This window comes from Lagopus leucura, unplaced genomic scaffold, assembly GCF_019238085.1.
Source record: "Lagopus leucura isolate 7727_CA_CO unplaced genomic scaffold, USGS_WTPT01 Super-Scaffold_100009, whole genome shotgun sequence".
NCBI classification, from domain to species: domain Eukaryota; kingdom Metazoa; phylum Chordata; class Aves; order Galliformes; family Phasianidae; genus Lagopus; species Lagopus leucura.
The window spans coordinates 3,157,248-3,177,738 of NW_024962266.1; the positions used below are offsets into that span (position 1 = coordinate 3,157,248).

Genomic DNA, 20,491 nt, shown 5'->3' on the forward strand with positions numbered 1-20,491 from the left:
CTGAGTTTGAAGGTTTTTATTTTTTTCTTTTTTTAAATTCTTTTTGATCACTTCTGACCATTCTGCTTTCTTAGGAGCTGGAGCACCAGAGGGGAGCCCTTATGAATGAAATCCAAGCTGCCAAAAACTCTTGGTTTAGCAAAACCCTGAACTCTATCAAAACTGCCACAGGCACACAGCCACCGCAGCAGCCTCAGCCGTCCCTGCCACCCAAAGAGGGCAGCACATAGTTCCAGCCAGACCTAACACAAGAGCACAAAGAACAACACAACTGAAACCCTGGGGGAGTCTTCCAGTGGTCTCTCTTCTCGGGTAAAGGACAAAAGGCAGGCGTGCAGGCTTGAAGTGAAATTCTTCAGTGTTTTTCATTCATTCTGATGTGACCCTTTTCAAAGAGGGTAAAAATATATTGTTTTACGTTGAATTCCTACTTCCCAAACTGCCTTGCTGAAAGCCACGTTCTGATACCTTCATACTTTTACACTTTATTTTATATGACTAGATGAATAAATAATTCAAAACTAGCTCTTTAATACATGACTAATGATTCAGAATTATTTTTATCTTGCATAGAAGGTTTTTTCTTCTGGAAGAGGAGGAGAGAGAATGTCAAATGTAAAGTGCTGCAGCATCATCTCTTCCCAGAAAGCACAGTGTAACAAGTACCAGTGTGTGTGCGAGTCTAGGATAACTTATGCCCTGGGACCATCTCAGAAGTTTATCGCAGTGACTGCGTCCTGCAGAGAAGCACTTTTTGTAAAGCTTAGGCAGAGATGCCTTGTGCTCTCTTGGCACAATTGTCCGTGAGCTTCCCCGAGAATTTCGTCCTTGTCTGGGTTGTTTTTTTCTTCAGAAATGCAAGTCGTGCAGTTGTTCGTAGCACTGAGTAGCACTGTTGTTTAAAGGTGATTTACAGCTGAACTGGAACTTAACAAAGTTACCTAGTTCCCCTTTTTTATTTCATGTTTATATTAAGAACTCCAAGAAGTCATTCCTTCCACTGGGAGAAAGGGAAAACTGTTGGAAATGTATTTGTTTAGCAGAGAAGCAGAGGAAAGTCCTTGCAAAGTTTGGCCCTTTTGTAAATCCTGTGCAATGAAGCAGAGCTTTTATGAATACAGTTAACAGAAACCTTTCCCTGGGTCTATTTGCAAGTTCTGAATTTGACACAGAAATGAGGTACCAAATACAAACCCAAAAGGCTTTTTGCTGCACTGATGAATAAAACATCACAGAAGCAAGATCATTTTTTTGCTATAAATCTTTGGCCAGGAAATGCTGTTGATAGTACTTATTTTATAAAGACAAACATTTTCAAGTGAAATACAGAACTTAGACTTTTCCCGTGGGATAGACTTCTCTGATGATTCCCAAACCTGTCTGGTTGTTTTATATGTTGTCTAAGGTAAGAAAACTCAAAAGTGTTTGTTTTGACTGAACATAAAGTGTTTATAGAAAGACTTATTTCATGGAAAATTAAACTATTGCTTGAACTGATGGAATATTTTTTTAATCATACCTCTCATGTCTATAAAATGGTCTTGCAGGTAAATATTGCTGCTGAACAAAAGGTTGTGTAGTAATTGTTCCATTAACAACACTGTTCCAGGTATAGCAGTTTTGTTTTGACTTGGTTGTTGTTTTTATTAATTTGAAGGAATGCCATATCTTGTCAGTTTTGTATAATAAAATTTAATGATACTCATCCTGTGCTTTGTTGTCAAGCAAAATTGTGAATTACTTCAAACAGAGTAGTATTATGAATTTAATGTTTATCTGTGCCAAAGGAATGATTCAGAAGGATAGTCACCTGTTTGAAGCAGAGATCAGATTATAATCATAGTCCTGACACAGAGATCCTGCGACTGAATTCTCTCTTCTAAGAGTTAGGAGTTAAAGAATGTTAGCATTTTTAAAAGTACCTGCAAGTGATCATCTGGAAACCTTAACACTGGGCGGCGGAAGGGGGAATAAAGAAGGAGAAAGCAGAAGGGATCTCTTTTGCAAATAGGAGAAAAATACACTTTCATGCTAGTATTTACATAGATGTTTCCATTGTGTGGACTATCTTAACCTAGCATTATTCATTCACTTATCAGTACCATTCCACACTTGATATCAACGGTGTAAAAAATTGGAAGTGACACTTGAGAACACCTGGCGAGAGTTCACTGATCACGTTTGAGAGTACTGTGCTGATGAGTGACACTGATGGTTTGACAAGTGTCCGCATTTCTTAAATAGATCTTACATTTACCTTCAGTCTGATTTAAAGCCTTGATTGGAAAAATGCCATCAGAATCAAGAAAAAACGGTTAAGACTGTAATTCCCTGAGCAGCCGTGCTCACGTAACAGCTGACTGCTGCTCAGAGACCTTGCCCCCCAACTCCCTGCTGTACAGTCGTGTCCCTGTCCTTGGTATGGCACTTACTGCAGATGAATCTTAAAATATTGTGTGTGTGGATATTTTCCTGCCCTTTAGTCCTTTGACAAGTCAGTACATGAAGTCATGTCAGCGGGTCCAGTGAGAGTGAGTGGATGAGGGGGAAATGGGAGTGGTGCTCTCACAGTTTATCAAAAGGGAATTAAGTAAGCTTCTGTGTTTCATGAAACTAGGTTTGACAGAACATCATCTTTCTCAGCTCTCTGACTTTAGAAGTTGAGTTCCTGTGACAAAATCACGTTTTCTACCTGCTAGCCAGGATGATTTCATAGCTCTGTCAGATAGAAACTGGCTTACCTTGTACCTCTCAAAAGGAGTTTCAGAAGGCAATGAACGGCTGAACTATCCACTTTTGGTAATGATACAAAGGCAGTAAATGACTTTCATCTTCCATCTGTACATCCCACTTAGTGTTTGTAGCAGTGGCATTTGGAAGAGTGATATTTATATGTGGAGACTGTTTTCTCACAATTACTGCAAAGCAAATAAGCAAAAACAGCTCTGTGGCATCTTGAGGAATAAGCATCGTTATATTCAGAAACAAAGAAAGTAGCAAAACTGCGGGATTAAATCAGGAAAGCTAAAACTCAGTCTGCTGACTGTACGTGTTACTGAGATACTTTCTTGTGAGGAAAAAGAAAGTCTGGCTTTTAATTAGTCCTTTCAGCAGTCGATTACAGACACGCTCATATTCCAGGGCAACTGGTCTGTCAGGGGTAGCTGGCTCAACCTTGAGATTTTCAGCAGGAAATACCAATCTTACTTTCGTGTGGCACTGGAACGTAGCTCATAAGACTGGAGTGATTAGTTGTTTTTTTTTCCTGATTCAGTATCAAACTATGTGTCCATTTAAAAAATTAAAATTACTTTCAATACAGCTTTATGGAACTAAATCTAGTTTTAATTTTACTGAGACTGCACAACTCTGGAATGAAGCCTTTACTTTCATTAGGGATAAGCTTCCAAAGAATGTTTTTAGTATAACCGTTTCATCTTGTTGGATACAAATTGCTCCTGAGATGTCCAGTATGGAAAAACAAACAAAGCTGCTTATCTTTTTTCCACTTTAAAAAGAAGTGTTTACTTTGACTGTAACACTTTACAGGGTCAATGAAGCAAGGTACTTACATGGTACATCTGTGAACTAGTCTCATCTTTGTGGCTCAGTACTGAAAAGCAACAGCATGTACTTTAACAAATCCTAAATCTACCTAGAGAGACTTAAAAACAAAAATACGGTGGGTGGCTTTAATCCAAGGAACTGCAAAATCCCTGGAGCCCATAGGCTTTAATGTTCAGTGAAATCACTACGGGAAAGCTGGTCAGCCATGTAATCAGTATTGACAGCTGACAAACACGTTCTTGCCTCGCCCATTAATTACTACATTCTATAGGTTGCCACAGCCAAGTTACAAGTCAGATAAATGATTTTTTTTCTTGTTAGGCACCTTAAAGAACTTGTTTGTTTTGTTTTTTGTTTCCTCCCTAAAATAGACACTTAAATCTGTGCCATTGTGTGAAAAACAACACAGAATAAAGACAGCCATGTACAACAGGAGAGGGAGCTCCAACATCAAGAGCAGGAATAATTCAGCCCTTTGACAAAGCATGAAGTATCCCATTGACTTCAGAGTCACAGTATCGCTCACCGATTGAACAGGGCACTTGGAGTTAAATGAAAATCTTAATTACTGGCATTAAAACTTAAAAGCTGCATGAGAAATTGATGCTTTCTTCACGACAAACAGGACTGTTCCCATCTTTGTTTTAAGTAGTTGCAGTGAAATCCACAGAACTGCTTGTATGCGTGGGAGAATTATACCTCTTACGTTGATTTACTGTTAGACTCAGGGATAATTGGCATACTTCTACATGATCTAGTAAGCCTAAATACCTTTGGCATTGAAACCAGAAACTCTCTTGTCTTACAATGCTGGGGTTTTTTTCCAGCTGCTACAGAGAAAACCTTACTGTATGTCATTCTGGTTGACCAGCATGCCTCTGTTACAGCTAAACCCTGCAGAAAGGGCTGTTGCTCAAACACTGGCTGCACGAGATATGCAATGCCAAGTGTACCCAGCACCGTGGGTACACACAGCACCAGGCATCACGTTGTTCTTTCAAATGCAAAGGATTGAACTAAGGTTCTATTTATTTCCATCTGTTACCCTACCATCCTACTGGGAGCTGTCCCTTACCTCCTTCCAAGTAACAACACTAAGGGGAGACACAGTGAAGCACTGATTTTTGGACATTTCAAAATGGATTATGTAGTAGACATCACTGCAGCCTTTAAAACTGGGCTAATCCATAGGTGGATTTAGGGAAATACAAAGAATTTGGAACTGGATGACTAATTATCAGCATTGATCAAGATCCTATCTTTCTCAACTCAGAAGTCTACACAAGTTGTTTCAGGATCATGACTTAAGACGTACAGGTTAATCCTCCAGGAATACAGGGCTCTCCACTTCTCCTGGATTCCAACTGCTTTGCTACTGAATGTATTTCATGCTATTTTTACCTGGAAAAAAAAAAAAAAAAAAAAAAAAGAACAAAAAAAAGATATGGGTAGAGAATTAGAATGTTACTTCCTCTTATTTTCTTATTCAGTGGGACTTGCTTTTATTTAACCTGTAAAGGAATATATATGTATCTTGGGAAAACTATATCTTATATATAGAATAATATATAGGAAACTGAATCCCAAGGAGATAAATACAGCAAAAGGATCGAGTATCATAGATTTCATTTGTGATTTGATACCACCAGAATCCTGGGCTGTACTGATTTCCTTCCAGTTTCTCTTATTTTTGTATTTTATATAATACATGGATGCTACTGTCAATGCAAACAAAAGCATATGTTCTCAGCTTTCTCTCCAGGTCCCAAGTCCCTCCTTCCAGTAATTCCCGGGGACACGCTGGTACCAATACCACCTTCTAAAGCTGTACCATGAGCTCTCCTGAGCTTTGGGAGCTGATGCTTTTCTGTGTAAGAGGATTCTCTGGTATGTTCACACAGGGAAAAGGTTAGCAATGCAGAAAAGGATCGAATCAAGCATAATTCTGATCCAGAGCACTCTGTGTCTGCAATCACATCAGCGCATTGAACGTAGAGAGCACCCTCAAAGTGCTGATTACCGATGAGATTTTCCAAGTTTTTAGCTGCATTTGATATCTGAGTGCATCCCTTGTTCATAAAATATAGTCACTAGAAAGAGTTACTAGGAAGACAGAGCATCACAGCGCTGTGAGACTTTTGAGAACAGTTCCATACTGCCGTTCTTGTGTAACAAATCCATGTATTATATAAAGTATGATACAGAAATATAAGTGTAACGCTTGTTATTCAAAGTGCAATTTAATGTACATGGTCACAACAAATGTTTACTTTTCTAATTGTTACAGAATTGTTTGGATCAGTACCTTGTTATCATTGTGTGAATGATGCCTTGTAAAATAAATGGAAATGCAAACAAAATGAGAATAAGATGCTTATTTTGAGAAGCCACTTAAGAAACAGTTTGCAGGAATAAACGGCCACGTTGGGTTTTCTGATACAGTTCACTCCAGTTGGTCATTTTGAAGCACACTGTTGTACCAGGACACTGACGCTGAGCAGACAGCTGTCCAAAATGTGCACGTTGCACAGCTCATTCCAAACTGGTGGTATTATGTACCTGCTCACAAGGGTAACCTGTACCGCAGGGATCTGACTGACAAGCACTGTGCTGGACACTCCAGGTGCTGCTCTGAGATTTCTAGCATAGAAAACAGACTGGTAAATATATTTATCCTAAAGGTTGTTCATATACAACAGTAGGAAAGCAATGTGGCTGGGACTTCATGCTTCCCTGAAGTATGCAAGAGAAACAGGCAGCAGCCCTAAGGAAGAAAAGCGGGACCAAGAGGAGCCAGCAAGAAACAGCAACAGAGAAGCATGGCTGAGCAAGATCAGGGCAGAACAGTTGTGGCAGATAGCAACCAGAAGTATTCAAATACTTCATGAAACCAGTTTTTCCTGTAGTTGTTACAGGATATATATGTATTTTTTATTAACTGAGATGAACAGCCACAGCTCCCCGCATAACTAGATAAGCTCCATGGGGAGTTATAAAGGAACAGAGATAGAAAAGCTGAATATTAAAAACTTGTCTCTGGTTAATTTACCAGAGGTAACATTTTGTACTGATTCACCTCCATATCACTACCCAAAAGTTGCTTGTCATCAGTTTGTATCAGTGTCTATGGAAGGAGGGAATGGCTACCTCGTGCTCCACAGAGAGGTCAGATCCTCTCAAATGACTTTACCCCATCCTTTGTGCTGCTAGGAACACACTGCACAGCCCTGTGTTCACCACAAAGACCAGATGAGGATCCTACAGCTGAGTTTCAGCACTCCTACCAGTCCTAACCAAGCTCCTTCTTCCCCTCCTGCTGCACAAACAGCTCCCATTCTTGTCCCCTGGGAGAAGCCACTTGGCTCCTCATGAGGATGCACAGAAGAAAACTTTTGTCATTCTCTCCTGTTTATAGCCAAGGTAGGACACAGCATTCAGGTGGCACTGCAGCTTTACCCCAGAAGAGCCATGCAGAACTTGTTTTCATAGTAGAAGAGTTAAAAATTGCTAGAAAACAAGCAAATTACAGGAGCACTTATGTATTGAAGTGTTTTCCCCTGTATCCAGAAATCAAATTGCAACGCAATACCAATTTAAATTCTAAAGCTGTGAACACTTCCTAATGAAATCCCACCACAGACAGAGGAGACTCTAATCAGTAGTCATGGAAATTGCACTGATTTCTTCTCCTCTCAGCGGCCGCTCAGCAGAACGATCACAAGGAAACAACTTCAGAAGAAGAAACTGGGCTTAGCCCATTAAATAACCCTGCCACAGAAGTTCTTTCCAGCTGACCACAATGTATCCTGTCAGATGAAATCTGCGGCTGAGAAGCTGCAGGACGAGGAGCAGATAGACGCTTCAGAAGAATCATTAAGGTTGGAAAGGACCTCTAAGATTATCCAGTCCAACCACTGAAACCAAGCATTACTGGAGGATCTACTTCCAAAGAGAACCAGTAACAGGTTGTCAAGCTATTGCTAACAAAGGAGACAAGATACTGCAGCAGCACGGCTCTGCCATAACACTGTCCAAACCCCCCTTGGGAGGGCAAACCACCTGCTAGGAAGGTATTCTAACCCTCACTTCAAAAGAAAAACAAGTTGCAACAGAATAGAGCACTTCACTTGCCAATCTTCAAGAGCAATCCTTCTAAATATTACTTGTTTCAACTGTTCATAGTTTTATATTTTTCAAGTTGGGCAATTTGTTGCATATTTCAACTGCAAAGCTGAAGAAGAACGGAATGAAACCAAGCCCCCACGTGGAACAATGTGCGCGCTGAGCTCGGTCGTTACAAATACCACAGACTGAAGTGAAGATAGGACACTGAAGCTACGCGCAGCGCGCGAGGCGGGCCGAACCCACTGAGGTAACAGCCCCGCTTCCTCGGGTTCTAGGGCGCTGTCAATCAAGCTGCTCGTCGTCATGGCAACGCCGCGGTTTGGCCCTCCCCTTCCGCTGAGAGAGCGGAAGTGGGGAAGGGGACAGCGTGCGCCCCGGGGAGGAGGAGACGTACGTCACTTCCGCTGCGCGGGGGCGGGGCGGGAGGTCGGAAGGTTCCAGAGGGGCCGTGGAGTTGGCGGCTTTGCTGTGGAGGTGCGGCTCGGCGTTGTGCCACACACGACATGGCTGCTGCGCGCGAGGAGGTGAGAGGCTTCCCTTCCTTCCCCCTGCTCTTGACTGGGAACTGGCGGGAAGGACGCTGCTCACGCAGGGGGTCTGTTGGCCTCTGAACGCGGAGAAGCTGTTTCGGTTGTAAAGCATTTACGGCTTTCCGCTGTGTCCCGGTTGATGGGAGCTTAAGCGTTGATGTACGTGTGGTAGGGGAGGGAAGGTGTTCGTAGCCTCGTGCTTAGCAGCATGCCGAGTGACGTTGATTGCGTGAATCTGAGGTATCTGGTGAGCAGGGGAGAGCTCGGTAGTGAACCTTGAGCAGGTTCGTCTGATCGGAGTGTGCGATCTTTTGTTGTTAAACAGCTGCAGAAGGATTTGGAGGAGGTTAAAGAGCTGCTTGCGAAGGCCACGAGGAAGCGGCTGCGTGATGTCCTGATGATGGAAAAGCACAAGCTAGAGCTAGAAATCAAGAGTCAGCCGCTGCCAAAGCCAAAAGATGTGATAGAGGAAGAAAAGTCATCACTGGGAGGGTACACAGTGAAAATCAACAATTACGGTAGGTCTGCTTCTCAAAAAGCCCTTACAACTCAGGCTTCTGCCTGAAGAGAAGCCTGAGTGGTGTCAGTGACTTACAGTTTTCACATAGTGCTGTAAGAAGCCGTCTTGAATGTTTGTTTTGTACTGGAGACCCCACTTAAAGGTTCTGTGTGCTTACTGTGTGGCCCTGAGCACAGTATGTTAGTTCTGTTGGTGTGAGTGCTGTCCTATACCGGTAGAAAATATTAACAGTCCCTGCTGTACCAGCGAGTGTTTTTTCCATTGTGTAACACTCAGCAAGACTGAAAGAGTGAGCTTTGGCTTCTCTGCTTGTCACGTAGGTAAAAGGAGAAGGAGTTGCTCAAGATGCTTGTCTGGCGTGTTGGGAGAAAGTGGGCCAAGGAAACTGCAGCAAAAACAGACATCTCCAATTCCTGCACAGACAGAGTTCTGTCATTTTAACTGAGCTGATGCATGGCTTTTCTCCAAATTTAGAGGAGTTCAGGAATGTGTGAGGACCTTTTACTCTCAGATTTCCCTTATCCCTCTGAAGGTTGTTTCAGTAAGGCACAGGTTGTGACCATTACCATGGACTTCATGAGAATATTGGAATCATGCAATCATAGAACAGAATGCATTAAGTGTATGGAGGAAAGCTAGATCTTAATTTCTTATTCTCTTGCAGGTTGGGATCAGTCAGACAAGTTTATTAAGATTTATGTCTCTTTAAATGGAGTCCAGAAGCTTCCAGCTGAGAACGTGCAGGTGAATTTCACAGAGAGGTGAGTTCATCTTGTTGCACTATTCCATGAGGGAGAAGCATGGGTGAGGAACTGTTGAAATATTATTTGAAAAGCAGGGCTGTGTAGTGTTGAGTGCTGTTCTAGGTCACTTAGGCCTTTTCCTGCCCCCCTGCTTCAATTTATTTAGTACATACCCTTAAGCATAGCCCTCTTCAGAGGGCATTTAAAGAAAATTTTACAAATGCTTGTTACACCTCATATCGCTTGACAGGGTATGTGGCACCAGCCCTGTTTTTAATGGTGATGTAACTGAAATGTTGATTAAATAAAATTGCCTTAGTTGCAGGACGTCAGTGAGAAAGAACCCTGTAAAGATCTTGATTTGATGTGTAATCTATATATATATATATATATTTATGTGGCAGTATTAAATCCAACTGAAAGGGTAGGAGGAAAGTTGGGCCAGTTGACATGCTCTCCCAAGTAATGCACCTGCTAAAGGGATCTAGGACAGTTTGCAGTGGCAGTGTGGAACAGTCTTGTACAGACTGGAGTATGTATTTATGTTTGCCTTCTCCCCAACTTCTGGCTTCAGGTCATTTGATCTGCTAGTGAAGAATCTGAATGGAAAGAACTACACCATGACGTTCAACAACCTCTTGAAGCCCATCGCTGTGGAAGGCAGCTCCAGAAAGGTCAGTGCAAACCCTGTGTATTACAGGTAATACCATGGTCGTTGCCTGAATGCCATTCTTAAGAATCTCTAGTTGTTGTAATTGTGGAATCATTCTCTAGAGCCCATAGGCTTTTTTTGAAAAGATCATAGCTAGGTATCATATGCTTTTTCTAAACAGCCCTCCAATTGGGATTTCAGCAATAATTAAGCAGAAAATTCCACTAAGCATTAGTTTGCATTCTTCTGCTCTGAAACACTTCTGAGAGCCTTTGCAGTTTTAAGGACTGGAGACTTGTCAGCAGACTGAAGCCTTGAGTAGCTTAATTAGGCATAATGCCCAAAACAATGTGAAAACTTGCTCTGGCTTTGGTAGGGATAGATTAAACAGGAGCAACTTCTCACTGCTGATGACTGCAACTGAAATACTCTTCCTACTTTGCTGCTTGTAACACCATTGAACCAAATGATGGTTCAGTTTGAAACTGTCCTAAAACTAGAATAGTGTACCAAAAGAAAAAAGAAAAAATAATGGTGCTCCAGTGATTTTATTTTGTTTTATTTTTTTCTTTTTAATACAGTGTGAAAAAGAACAGTGGTCGTGCCACTGAGCTAAGCTAATGCTCAGGGAGAATTCTGTGTGCCATGGCACACAGCAGTTTTGAGGAATTGAGGTCAGGGTAGCAATTAAACAGGCTTTGCTTATAACTTGCAAACATACTGTGAAATGAAGCAGTGCCCTTAAACCAGTTTCTTGTCCTAGGAGAAATGAGTTGGGAGAGCTTGTTCCAAAACTTGGTATCACCACTTACCAGGCAGTCCTGCGTGCTTTTAGTATCCTAAAATGACTGACTGGTGCTTCTACAGCACTGTATGTTCTGCTGTACCATAGAGTAGTTAGTACTGTAGTACTGTACTAGTACTCTATCAGTCATGCCATTTAATCCACTACAGTGAGGTCAACACTTGGTGCTGTGAAGCTGAATACGTGCTAGAATTTCTGTATATTACCTAAAAATCAACAGCAAATAAATGTTTTGGGAATTGGTGGATATAGAAAGAGGTGAAAGTTCATTGTGGTTGTGTCTAGCATCCTTCATTAGTATTCTAAATTCTTATCTTGCTGTTCTCCATCCAGATAAAGACAGACACAGTCCTTGTGATGTGTAAGAAGAAGCGGGAGGAAAAATGGGAGTGTCTCACTCAAGTGGAAAAAGAAAGCAAAGAGAAAGAGTAAGTGTCTCCTTGCCCCTCCATCTTATCTTCTTTCTGAAACTGCTTTAGGACAGGCAAGAGAAGAGCTGTAATGCACTGACAGTCAGATTAAGAGAACTGCTGTTCTGGGGCACAAGCCCCCAAGGTATTTGTGAACCATTAGGCTGGGATTTTTGTGGTACCAGTAAGACTGACAGCGGAGGAGATGCTCTTTGAGAGCTGATTGCCACTCTTCTGTTGGTTTATTGCTTATTATGAATGTCACGTCATTGGAAATAAGACAGATGAGACCTTCAGTGAGAGTGCTAGAGATAATTAACCAATTAATGAGTCAGTTTTATCTTGATGGCTGCGTTTCTAGCAAGAACTGCTCTGGTGAGGTTGACTTTGTTTTTAGGCTACATTCTGTAGATATACAGAAAAAATAATATTTTTTTTACATGCATTTGAAATGCCCACACAAAACACCCAGCATCCTTTTGGCAAAGGCTTTTTTTTTTCTTTTTTTTGTTTGCTTACCTGGTCATTGTACAAAATTTTCAGACAACTTTAAATCAGTTTGCTTCAAATTCTTGGGACCAGTACTACAGGCAGCTTGGGCACTGGATGTGGAAAAGTGATAAGCTACAGCCAGAAACACCTGGGGACAAAATGCATTTCTGTGTGTGTAGTAGTAATATATAGCTAGTATAAATTAGTATAATACTTTCATGCTGTTTTAAAATATACACATTCTCATCCAGAAGAGAATTTGCAGGCCCACTTTGAAGTGTGGAAGCATTCACTTTTGAGACACTTATGGCCTGACAACAACAACTATTCATTTTGCTTTGTGTTTTTTTTTTTTTTTTTTTTTTTTTTAACCTCTGTAAAATGACTAGCTTGATCAGTCCTGGCTAACAGAGCAAAAACTGCCTTCCCCTCCTCAAACAACAGCATTAAAGACTAGGAGAAGGTGACTTGACTACTGATCAGTAGCTGGAGGAACGTAGTCATTTCATTAAATCTGTTTCTTGTGCAGAGAAATACCATCTGCTGCCCAGCCTGACAGGGCTAGCATTGCTGCCTTGTTCAAAGGCTTGAGGATTTACACTAAGACATATGAGTCACTCCAGAAATATTCCTCCCAGTTTACCAGTGTTCAGGTCTTGGAGGCTGGTGCCTAGCCCCATACTTGGGGAACTCGCTCCCTCTGCTGATTTATTTTGATCTGTGTGTTTTGCAAGTAGCCTGCAGCTACCTGAAGAATACCTGTGGGATTTTAGAAAAATGGGATATAGAGGCAGTTTAGCCAGAGGTGGCATAATATGAAGTCTGGTAATGTGGGTCCTGTCATAGCAAGATGCTTCCCACATGGAGTATTATTCTTCTTCACTGTTGCTGGCTTTGTAGGGTGAGAAAATTGCTTAGAAATGCAAGGTGCTACGATGAGGTAGTTAACCTCTGAACACCATAACAGCTGGAAGCAGAAAATGCCTTTTGGGTCACGGATATGGCCACTTGAAAAGCTCAGTGTTGTCGTTCTTCTGTTGGTTTTTGTTTTTTTTCTTTTAATTTGCAGACAGATGTTGGCACTTTCTGGATCTGTTACATTCAAGTCCTGCTTTTCAAAATTAATTTTGGTGGTGGGTCACGTTTACTGCAAATTGCTTCCTGTTATCCTTAACTGGACAGCTTTTAAGTGGAATTGCATTTAGTCTAAATGCACCTGAAGACACGGTGACAAAAATGTGATTAATGGTTTCCATGATGTAAAGACTTGGCCAAAACAAAATGCTCACTGATGATGTTTCTAACAAATTCTGGTGTTCAGATTTTTGCAGAGAATTGTTAGCTAGGGCTGATCTTCTCATATATGTCTGTCTTGCAGGAAGGCTGCCTATGACACCTCAGATCCTAGTGAAGGGCTTATGAACCTTTTAAAAAAGATGTATGCAGAAGGAGATGATGAAATGAAGCGCACCATCAACAAGGCCTGGGTTGAAAGCAGAGAAAAGCAATCCAAAGGGGACATACCAATGGATATTTGAAAGTACTCTAAGGGCTGCCTTAATACAGATCTTCCATGTGAGAACTCGCTGTGCTGCAAAGATCATTGTTTACACAATCTTCTTCCAAGCAAAGACACTCATTTTCCATTTCAGGTTGGAGAAAATATTTAAATAAAATAGCTTATAAAGCATTTCCTTCAGTCAAGTGATTCACCAATTCCTGAGGAGTGGAGCGTAGGTAAATCCTTACCCTCCCTAAAAAAGCACCTCAGATAAGTGGAGGCTTTTGTGAAACTGAGAAGGGAATGTAGAAGAAAAAAGGAATCCTAAATCGGGGTGGGTCAAGGTCTCTCTGTCCCATCTGGTTACTGGGACTAATGTCACCGTGGGGACGCTTTTTTGACATGTGGGATAGTATGTTGTGACAAAAGGAAAAATGCTGAGGCAAGCAGAACCACTATCTCAAGACAGTGCACTTGCTAGCTGAACAGAAGTGGTATGGTGTTTATACTGTGGTATTAAAAAATGTAAGTACTACCTGTTCAACTGCTCACAGCTTTTGAAAACTGCCCTTTAGCTTCTATGCTAAGTGTGACCTCCTTGGGGTGTCTCTAGGTGGCACCAGTCACAGAAGAGTAGTGAGCTGCTGATGCTAGCAAGTTGACCCTGGCTCTAGCAGTGTATGACGAAAAGAGAGAAGCTCCATAACCTCCTATCAACTTTGAAAGGTTTTAATGTAACAGAGTAAGTAGTGTGTTAAGTTATACACCAAAGTTTCACAAAATTGGGGGTGATGGATTGCTGTTAACTTGCTGCCTGTGTGTCTTCCACCTGAGGATAGTACAACTTGGCCTATTTATTGCAGCCCCTGCCACATACAGCTAGGGAGGGCAGAGTGGCCATTTCCCCTTTATTGCCCTGCTTGAAGAAGAGTACATGGCAAACATGAACTTAGCAGCAGGCTTGCTGGGGCTGCTGTTGTTTCTTTCATGCTTCCTCCTTGTGTTTCTCCCAGGGACAGGTTTACTTAATGTTACCTGCCAAATTAAGCAAGCCATTACTGCCCTGTTATGGTCTGGACTAGGACTTAATTGCTACTTTATTTTTAAAGCACTGGAACAAGTTCTGCACTATAGGTAGGAGAAGAATATTAACATGTTGTTGTTTCCAGTAGGTTCTCTACCTGTTCTTCGTCGCTTGTTAATATGTTTGTATTAAGTCTGCATAGCAAGATTATCTGAACTTGAGACTATGTTTTTAAGTTCATGCTCATTCCTGTTCATGGCAGAATACTACTTTGCCCTGTTGTGAAGTTTCATTTATGCTTTTACCTAAATTACCATGGTGAATTTAACTATATAGTGGCAAAAAAAAAAAAAAAAAAATGCTTAAATGAGCCTTTGCTATATGTCTTTATTTTAAATGTTACCCATCACAGACCTCAGCTCAGTTCTGCAACAATGCGATTGATTTTATTTCGCCCCCCCCCCCAAAATAAAACTGCATCTTACACAGACTGGCTTAGTGTAGTTATGCTGCTGCTTGGCAGTGAGCTGATCCCAAGCACAATCCAGTGAATGAGTCAGTGTGGCTCTTCTTCCATCCTGCATCAGTTTGATGCTGGACTTACACATAGGAGTCTGTTTTAACTGAACTTGCAAACTGAGCCTGTCTTGTGTTTTCTGTCTGAACACATATCCATGCAGTGAACTACCACATGGCCCTCTGTATCCCAGACATCTGAGCATGGTCAGCAAAATGGCGGAAAACAATCCTGCTAAGCCTCCAACGCCGCTTCACCCCCCGAGGGCGGGACGTCAGGACGCACCTATTTCGGATCCTCACAGGGCAGCTGTCCCGGGGCAAGGCAGCAATCTCTTTATCAGCCACTTCCTAAAACAGAAGACCACAGCTTAGAGTTTAACCATGTCCCCTAGGATTTTGAGGGGTCTTATTTCCAGACCTCCGAATCCCGTTGTAGAACAGCTATCACTACAAGCTACTATTACATCATGAGTATGCTTGAATATTTAATGGTAAACTTCCTCCTGCCTTTCTTTTTAGACACCCTAACAGTGAATGTAAAGTGATCTACATCAAAGCTTACAATTTAACCTTCTGATGCACCATACAACCTCAAGCCAGTAAATATGGAGTGGGTTAGTCCTTCAAGATAAGCTGTTTCTTATCTGCCTTCACAGGTTGCCGATAAAAATGGATATTACAGCTCGTACTTCATAAGGAGCTACAGGCAGAAGAGAATGAGTGAAAATGTCTCTGCTCTAGCGAGAAGCTTCAAGTTCTGTCTGTGTACAAGAGAGAAAAAGTCAGCAGAAAGCATCAGGTAGCAGCAGTTGGTAAATAATAATAAAAACAACAAAAAAGCAAGGCTTAAAGGATCCTGTGATAGGAAGACATGGTTGGACGTAAAAGGAAGGTGATGCTGGACTACGAAAGTTCCCATTATATTGCAAGCGTTGAAAAGCATTAGTGTCAGGCTACTTTCTAAGGGGATCCATATCTTCAAAAGAAGTCAGGATTAAGGATGACACCAAGATGAGTTGTGCAGTTGATGCAACAGTACGGAGGGATGTCAACCAAAGTTTGGGACAGGCTTAAGAAGTAGGCCCATGCGAACCTAATGAGGATCAACATGGCCATGTGCAAGGTGCTATACTGGTGCTGGGGCAATACCAGATACGTGTACAGACTGGGAGAAGAAATCATAAAATCATAGGATGACTTGAGTTGAAAAGGACCACAATGATCATCTGGTTCCAAGCCCCTGCTATGTGCAGGGTCACCAACCAGCAGACCAGGCTGCCCAGAGCCACATCCAGCCTGGCCCTGAATGCCTTCAGGGATGGGGCATGCACAGCCTCCTTGGGCAACCTGTTCCGGTGCCTCATCACCCTCTGTGTGAAAATCCTTAAAAGAAGCCCTGCACAGAAGGGCCGAAGGCTCCTGGTGGACAAAAAGGTGGATGTGAAACAGTTGTGTGCTCTTGCAGCCCAGATGGCCAGTCCTGGGCAGCATCAACAGAGGGGTGGCAGTGGGCAGGGAAGGGACTGTCCCCTTCTGCTCTGCCCTTGCAATGGCCCCCACCTGCAGTACTCCATCCCAGTCTGTCCCTAGCACAGGAGGGACGTGGAGCAGTTGGAGTGGGTCCTGACGAAGGCTACAAAGATCATTAGAGGGCTGGAGCACCTCTCCTATGGAGAAATGTTGAGGAAGTTGGACTTGTCTAGCTTGGAGAAGGTCCAGGGGAGACCTCAATGTGGCCTTCCAGTATTTGGGTGGTATAAGCAGGAGGAGGACCGAATTTGTACACAGCCTGATTGTGACAGGATAATACGGCGTTAGTGTAAGAGAGGAGAAAATAAGGTTAGACATAAGCTGTTCTAGGTTTCCATGTTAAAATTAACAATTTCTAATTAAACTAGTGGCTTTGGCAGGATTGGGCTTCCAAGCTCTTAAACAAAACTGTAAAAATCTTTATTCAGGCAGCTATACAAGTAACCAGACAGCACGCAATAAAGGAAAACAGCTTTCCCAAGCTATGCAACTGACAATTCAGAGGAGAAAGAAGACTTAAGCCAGTCAGGCTGCGCTGCGTGCCCTGCCTGTACCTGCAGCTCCTTGGGCAGGATGGTGTTCTTCCGGATGGCGTTGATCCGCAGCCGCTCGTCCGCGTACTCGTAGGCCAGCTTCCTCCTCTTGACATCGCGCAGCATCCTCCAGTCCACGTAGTAGCCCCGCGTTTGGCTTGGGAGAACCTAGTTTAAAACAGCAACAGAAAATAGGCTGCTGCAGCTCCGGGCCGTCTCTCTGCAGGGAAAGAGAAGGGCAGGAGAGAGGCTGACCTGCCGAGCGGCCCTCAGCGCCCAGCACAGCGCGGACGCCGCCATCTTGTCGGGGCGCGGGGCCGAACCGCGCCTGCGCAGCAGCTGCCTGCGGGGCGGGGCTCGGTGCTGCGCCTCGCCCTGCCTGAGAGTCCGCCTTCACCTGGGCTGTCAGAGCTGTTTTCTGCGTGCTGCTTTCAGGCGGAGCGTGTTACGTTTGAAACGTTGCATTCATTATTTTGAGTATGTTTTCGGTTCATGCGAGCTCGCTAGATTCATCAAAAAGTCGTGTGAGGGTCTGGAGTCCTTCATAGCAGCCCAGGCGTTACAGAATCACAGAGTGGCCAGGGTTGGAAGGGACCTCGAGGATCACGAATCTCCAACTCCCCTCCACATGCAGAGCCACCAACCTCTACATTTCATACCAGCCTAGGCTGCGCAGGGCACCATCCAACCTGTCCTTGAACACCTCCAGGGATGGACGAGGCATCCACAGCCTCTCTGGGCAGCTGTTCCAGCACCTCACCGCTCATAGCAAAGAACTTCCCCCTGACATCCAACCTAAATCCTCCCTCCCTCAACTTCAAACCATTTCCCCTTATCCCGCTGTTACAAAGCCTATGGGCTGCAAAGCTTCTGTGAGCATCTTCAAAGCTCAAGGTGTTGGTGACTGCTGCTCAGTGAAGTGCTCTGTGGATGCCTGACTGCCATGGAAGATTACTGTTGTTTCAGGGAGAAAAAAAATCAAGATTAATTCCCAGATGATATTGTTCATAATTTCTTATTTCTGCATCTTTCTAGCTGATAAAATTAGTCAGTGGAAAACAGGCTTAGAAAATTAAGCAAGGAATCGGATGCACTTAATCAAAAGGCATTTGATGTAACCAAAGGGCATTTGTATGTTAGAACACACTGTCAGTTGTTCAGTATGTTTTTATGTTTCCCTTTGGTGTCTGTGTGCTTCTTAGGTGGTCCAGATGGATGAGGTGTGCGTGAAGCTTTGAGACGTGGGCTGTTTTTGGTGGGATCCCTTGTTGAAGTGGGTGTTGGTCGCTGTCTAGGGTTAGGGTCTGAGTTAAGGTTCAACTTAGGGTTGGGATTTGGAGAGAGAGAGAAACCACACATCCCCATGTGAGTGGTGCTGGGAAGGGTCTGCCAAAGACATTTGATGTGTACCAGAAGCTTTGACTTGAGGTTCCCTCTGTAGGATCCCCAGCTAGAGTAGATGTTGGAGCTTTGAGTGGGTGGTTGTTTGAGTTGGTCTCTATCCAGGTTTACTGTTTGGATAAGTTTTAATGTTTGGGTTCTGGCTAGAGTTTGAAAACCAAGTGCATTTCTCCCATACGTTGGATCTGGTCACTGTCTGGGTTCAGGGTTAGGGTTTCTAAAGAGAAAGTGCACATCTGTTGTGTGAGTGGGGCTGTCAAAGAAGGTTGAGCTGTGCCAGCAGCTCAGATATGCGGGCCTTTTTTGGTGGGATCCCTACTTTGGGTGGATGTTGGAGCTAGTCAACTAGTTTTTGGGTTCGGGGAGAGGAACAGAACAGAGCCCTTGTGTGAGTGGGATTGGGAAGAGCCTGTTAAGGAAAATGAATTGTGGTCTATTTTCGGTGGGATTCCTAGTTAGGTTGTGTATCAGAGCTGGTTACTGTCCAGGGTGTGAGTTAGGGTTTTGAGAGGGAGGGGTGGTGCAAAGCTACCTTCAGAGTTTATAGTGTTTTGTTTTGTTTTGATGTGAGAAATAGAGTTATAGTTCACATCCCCAACTAGCAATGGTAAAGTCTTCATGTGCATAGATAGCCTTTGCCATCCTGAGGTTTTTGCAGACAGTTTCTCTTACAGGGAAGTAAAGCAACTTATTAGAATCTTAGCATATGTTTTATCTAAAAACTGGTATGTATAACATGTGTGCCTGAGATCATCTTCTGGGTACTCAAGTAATGGTGTTGGCATTTCTTTTGCTTATTTGTAAGTCCTTCTGTGTTTGTTTTGTTTTTGTTGTTTTTTTTTAATTTCCCAGATAATTGTAGTTTTTATGTATTGCTCTCTTTTAAAGTATATTGTTTTTGCATTTGGTGCTGATTATGCAAAAATCTCACATCTTTTAGTTTTTTAGAAGTGCTTCTGAATATTGGGTCCCTACAGCCACGCCAAGATGTTTTCTGCCACATGTACAGGTCTGGAAAGGCTTTTTGGCTTTGCATTTGGGGTGGAGCATAAAATGAACAGGACAGGCTCTTTTTTCTGCTGGTAGGATAGACTGAGTGGGGGAAACACTCTGGGCAAACGCTCAGAGACCTTATTGGTTCCTTCCATTTGATGCGTGGGGACTTAAATTCACTACGGGGACTGGTAGAGTGGTCTGGGAAGAGAAGAGAGCTTTGAGCTTGCTCAGATAGGCTCTGCAAGTGGCAGATATATCAGAAGGGCATCTGAAAGTACTTGAAGGGTAAGAGGAATCTTTTAGTTTTTTGTTGTTGTGTTTTTGGTTGTTTGGTTTTTTTTTTAAATTTTTGCCTGAGATTCTTGTTTCTGAATGGAAAAACCCATCCATTCCTTCTTTGACATCCTGTAGTATATGCCTGCCATTTAAAGTTCTGAAAGCCTTTGCACAAACATCAGCAATCCTGTGTTAGGCAGATGTGTTACTGCTGCAAAATGTATAGTGTATGGAGTAGTAGTTAATATTGCTCCCAGACAAAGGGATTAAGGTTTCAAAGGTTGTTTCCTCCACAGTGGAACCACAGCTACTGAAATGAATGTGAGTTTTGCCATTGACTTTAACAGGGCAAAGATTTCACCTGCAAGTTAATTATTTTAGAGTGCTTGTTCCTGGCAATTTCCAATTTAGGCTCTTGTTTCTGTGTGATAGTGATTGCATATAATTACAACAAACATTATTAGTACTTTTTTGTTATTTTCTCACAGAAAAGCTCTTTCTATGCTTTCTGGCGTACCTTTTCACAGACTCACTGGTGGAAGCCAATACAGCACTATTTCCATAATAATGCTACTTTATTATTCATGCCAGTTATAAAATGTGAAATTCTGTGGGTGAGTAAAATTGAGCAAATACAGATGTCTGAATGTTTTTGAACTATACATGCAGCAAAACAAAGATTTGCTTCAGGAGAGACCACTTGACTTATGCTGGAAACTAACGATTTAAGAAAAGGGAGGTAGGCAAATCATTATAAAACACATGCTGATCCTAACTAACAAAAGTGAAATTACTGTTAAGCCTCTCTACGTTTTCTAATGAGTATATATCATGTCAGAAGCAGTCTGTCCTTTTTGTGGGAAGGGT

General features: G+C 42.6%; 3 protein-coding genes across 7 annotated transcripts in view; 2 read left to right on the forward strand and 1 right to left on the reverse strand.

Moving 5' to 3' along the window:
* Positions 1 to 5,927, forward strand: part of RABGAP1L (RAB GTPase activating protein 1 like) — a 204,856-nt gene extending 198,929 nt beyond the window's left edge. For all 5 annotated transcript variants that reach the window (XM_042874140.1, XM_042874141.1, XM_042874144.1 and 2 more), the window contains one exon: positions 75 to 5,927. In XM_042874140.1, coding sequence (XP_042730074.1) covers positions 75 to 230 — 156 coding nt within the window. In that variant the 3' untranslated portion in view covers positions 231 to 5,927. The remainder of the gene's footprint in view (positions 1 to 74) is intronic.
* Positions 5,928 to 8,091: 2,164 nt separating this feature from the next.
* Positions 8,092 to 13,534, forward strand: LOC122181470 (calcyclin binding protein). The gene is made up of 6 exons (XM_042873972.1): positions 8,092 to 8,216; positions 8,548 to 8,740; positions 9,407 to 9,503; positions 10,060 to 10,159; positions 11,276 to 11,370; positions 13,223 to 13,534. The coding sequence occupies exons 1-6, from the start codon at positions 8,196 to 8,198 to the stop codon at positions 13,380 to 13,382; spliced, it is 666 nt and encodes a 221-aa protein (XP_042729906.1). The 5' UTR covers positions 8,092 to 8,195; the 3' UTR covers positions 13,383 to 13,534.
* Positions 13,535 to 14,736: 1,202 nt separating this feature from the next.
* MRPS14 (mitochondrial ribosomal protein S14) lies at positions 14,737 to 17,273 on the reverse strand. Its single transcript, XM_042873971.1, has 3 exons — positions 17,207 to 17,273; positions 16,973 to 17,119; positions 14,737 to 15,236 (listed from the first exon to the last, which is right to left on the reverse strand). The coding sequence occupies exons 1-3, from the start codon at positions 17,249 to 17,251 to the stop codon at positions 15,054 to 15,056; spliced, it is 375 nt and encodes a 124-aa protein (XP_042729905.1). The 5' UTR covers positions 17,252 to 17,273; the 3' UTR covers positions 14,737 to 15,053.
* Between the last annotated feature and the right edge of the window lie 3,218 nt (positions 17,274 to 20,491).

Bases quoted from the DNA above. Each gene is read 5' to 3' on its own strand.
- LOC122181470 (XM_042873972.1), top strand. From the start codon at position 8,196: ATGGCTGCTGCGCGCGAGGAG. The intron at 9,504-10,059 runs GTGAGTTCATCT...TTCTGGCTTCAG, and splicing joins CAGGTGAATTTCACAGAGAG to GTCATTTGATCTGCTAGTGA. The intron at 10,160-11,275 runs GTCAGTGCAAAC...TTCTCCATCCAG, and splicing joins TGGAAGGCAGCTCCAGAAAG to ATAAAGACAGACACAGTCCT.
- MRPS14 (XM_042873971.1), bottom strand. From the start codon at position 17,251: ATGGCGGCGTCCGCGCTGTGCTGGGCGCTGAGGGCCGCTCGGCAG. The intron at 17,120-17,206 runs GTCAGCCTCTCT...GTTTTAAACTAG, and splicing joins CGCTGAGGGCCGCTCGGCAG to GTTCTCCCAAGCCAAACGCG. The intron at 15,237-16,972 runs GTACAGGCAGGG...CTTCTGTTTTAG, and splicing joins TCCTGCCCAAGGAGCTGCAG to GAAGTGGCTGATAAAGAGAT.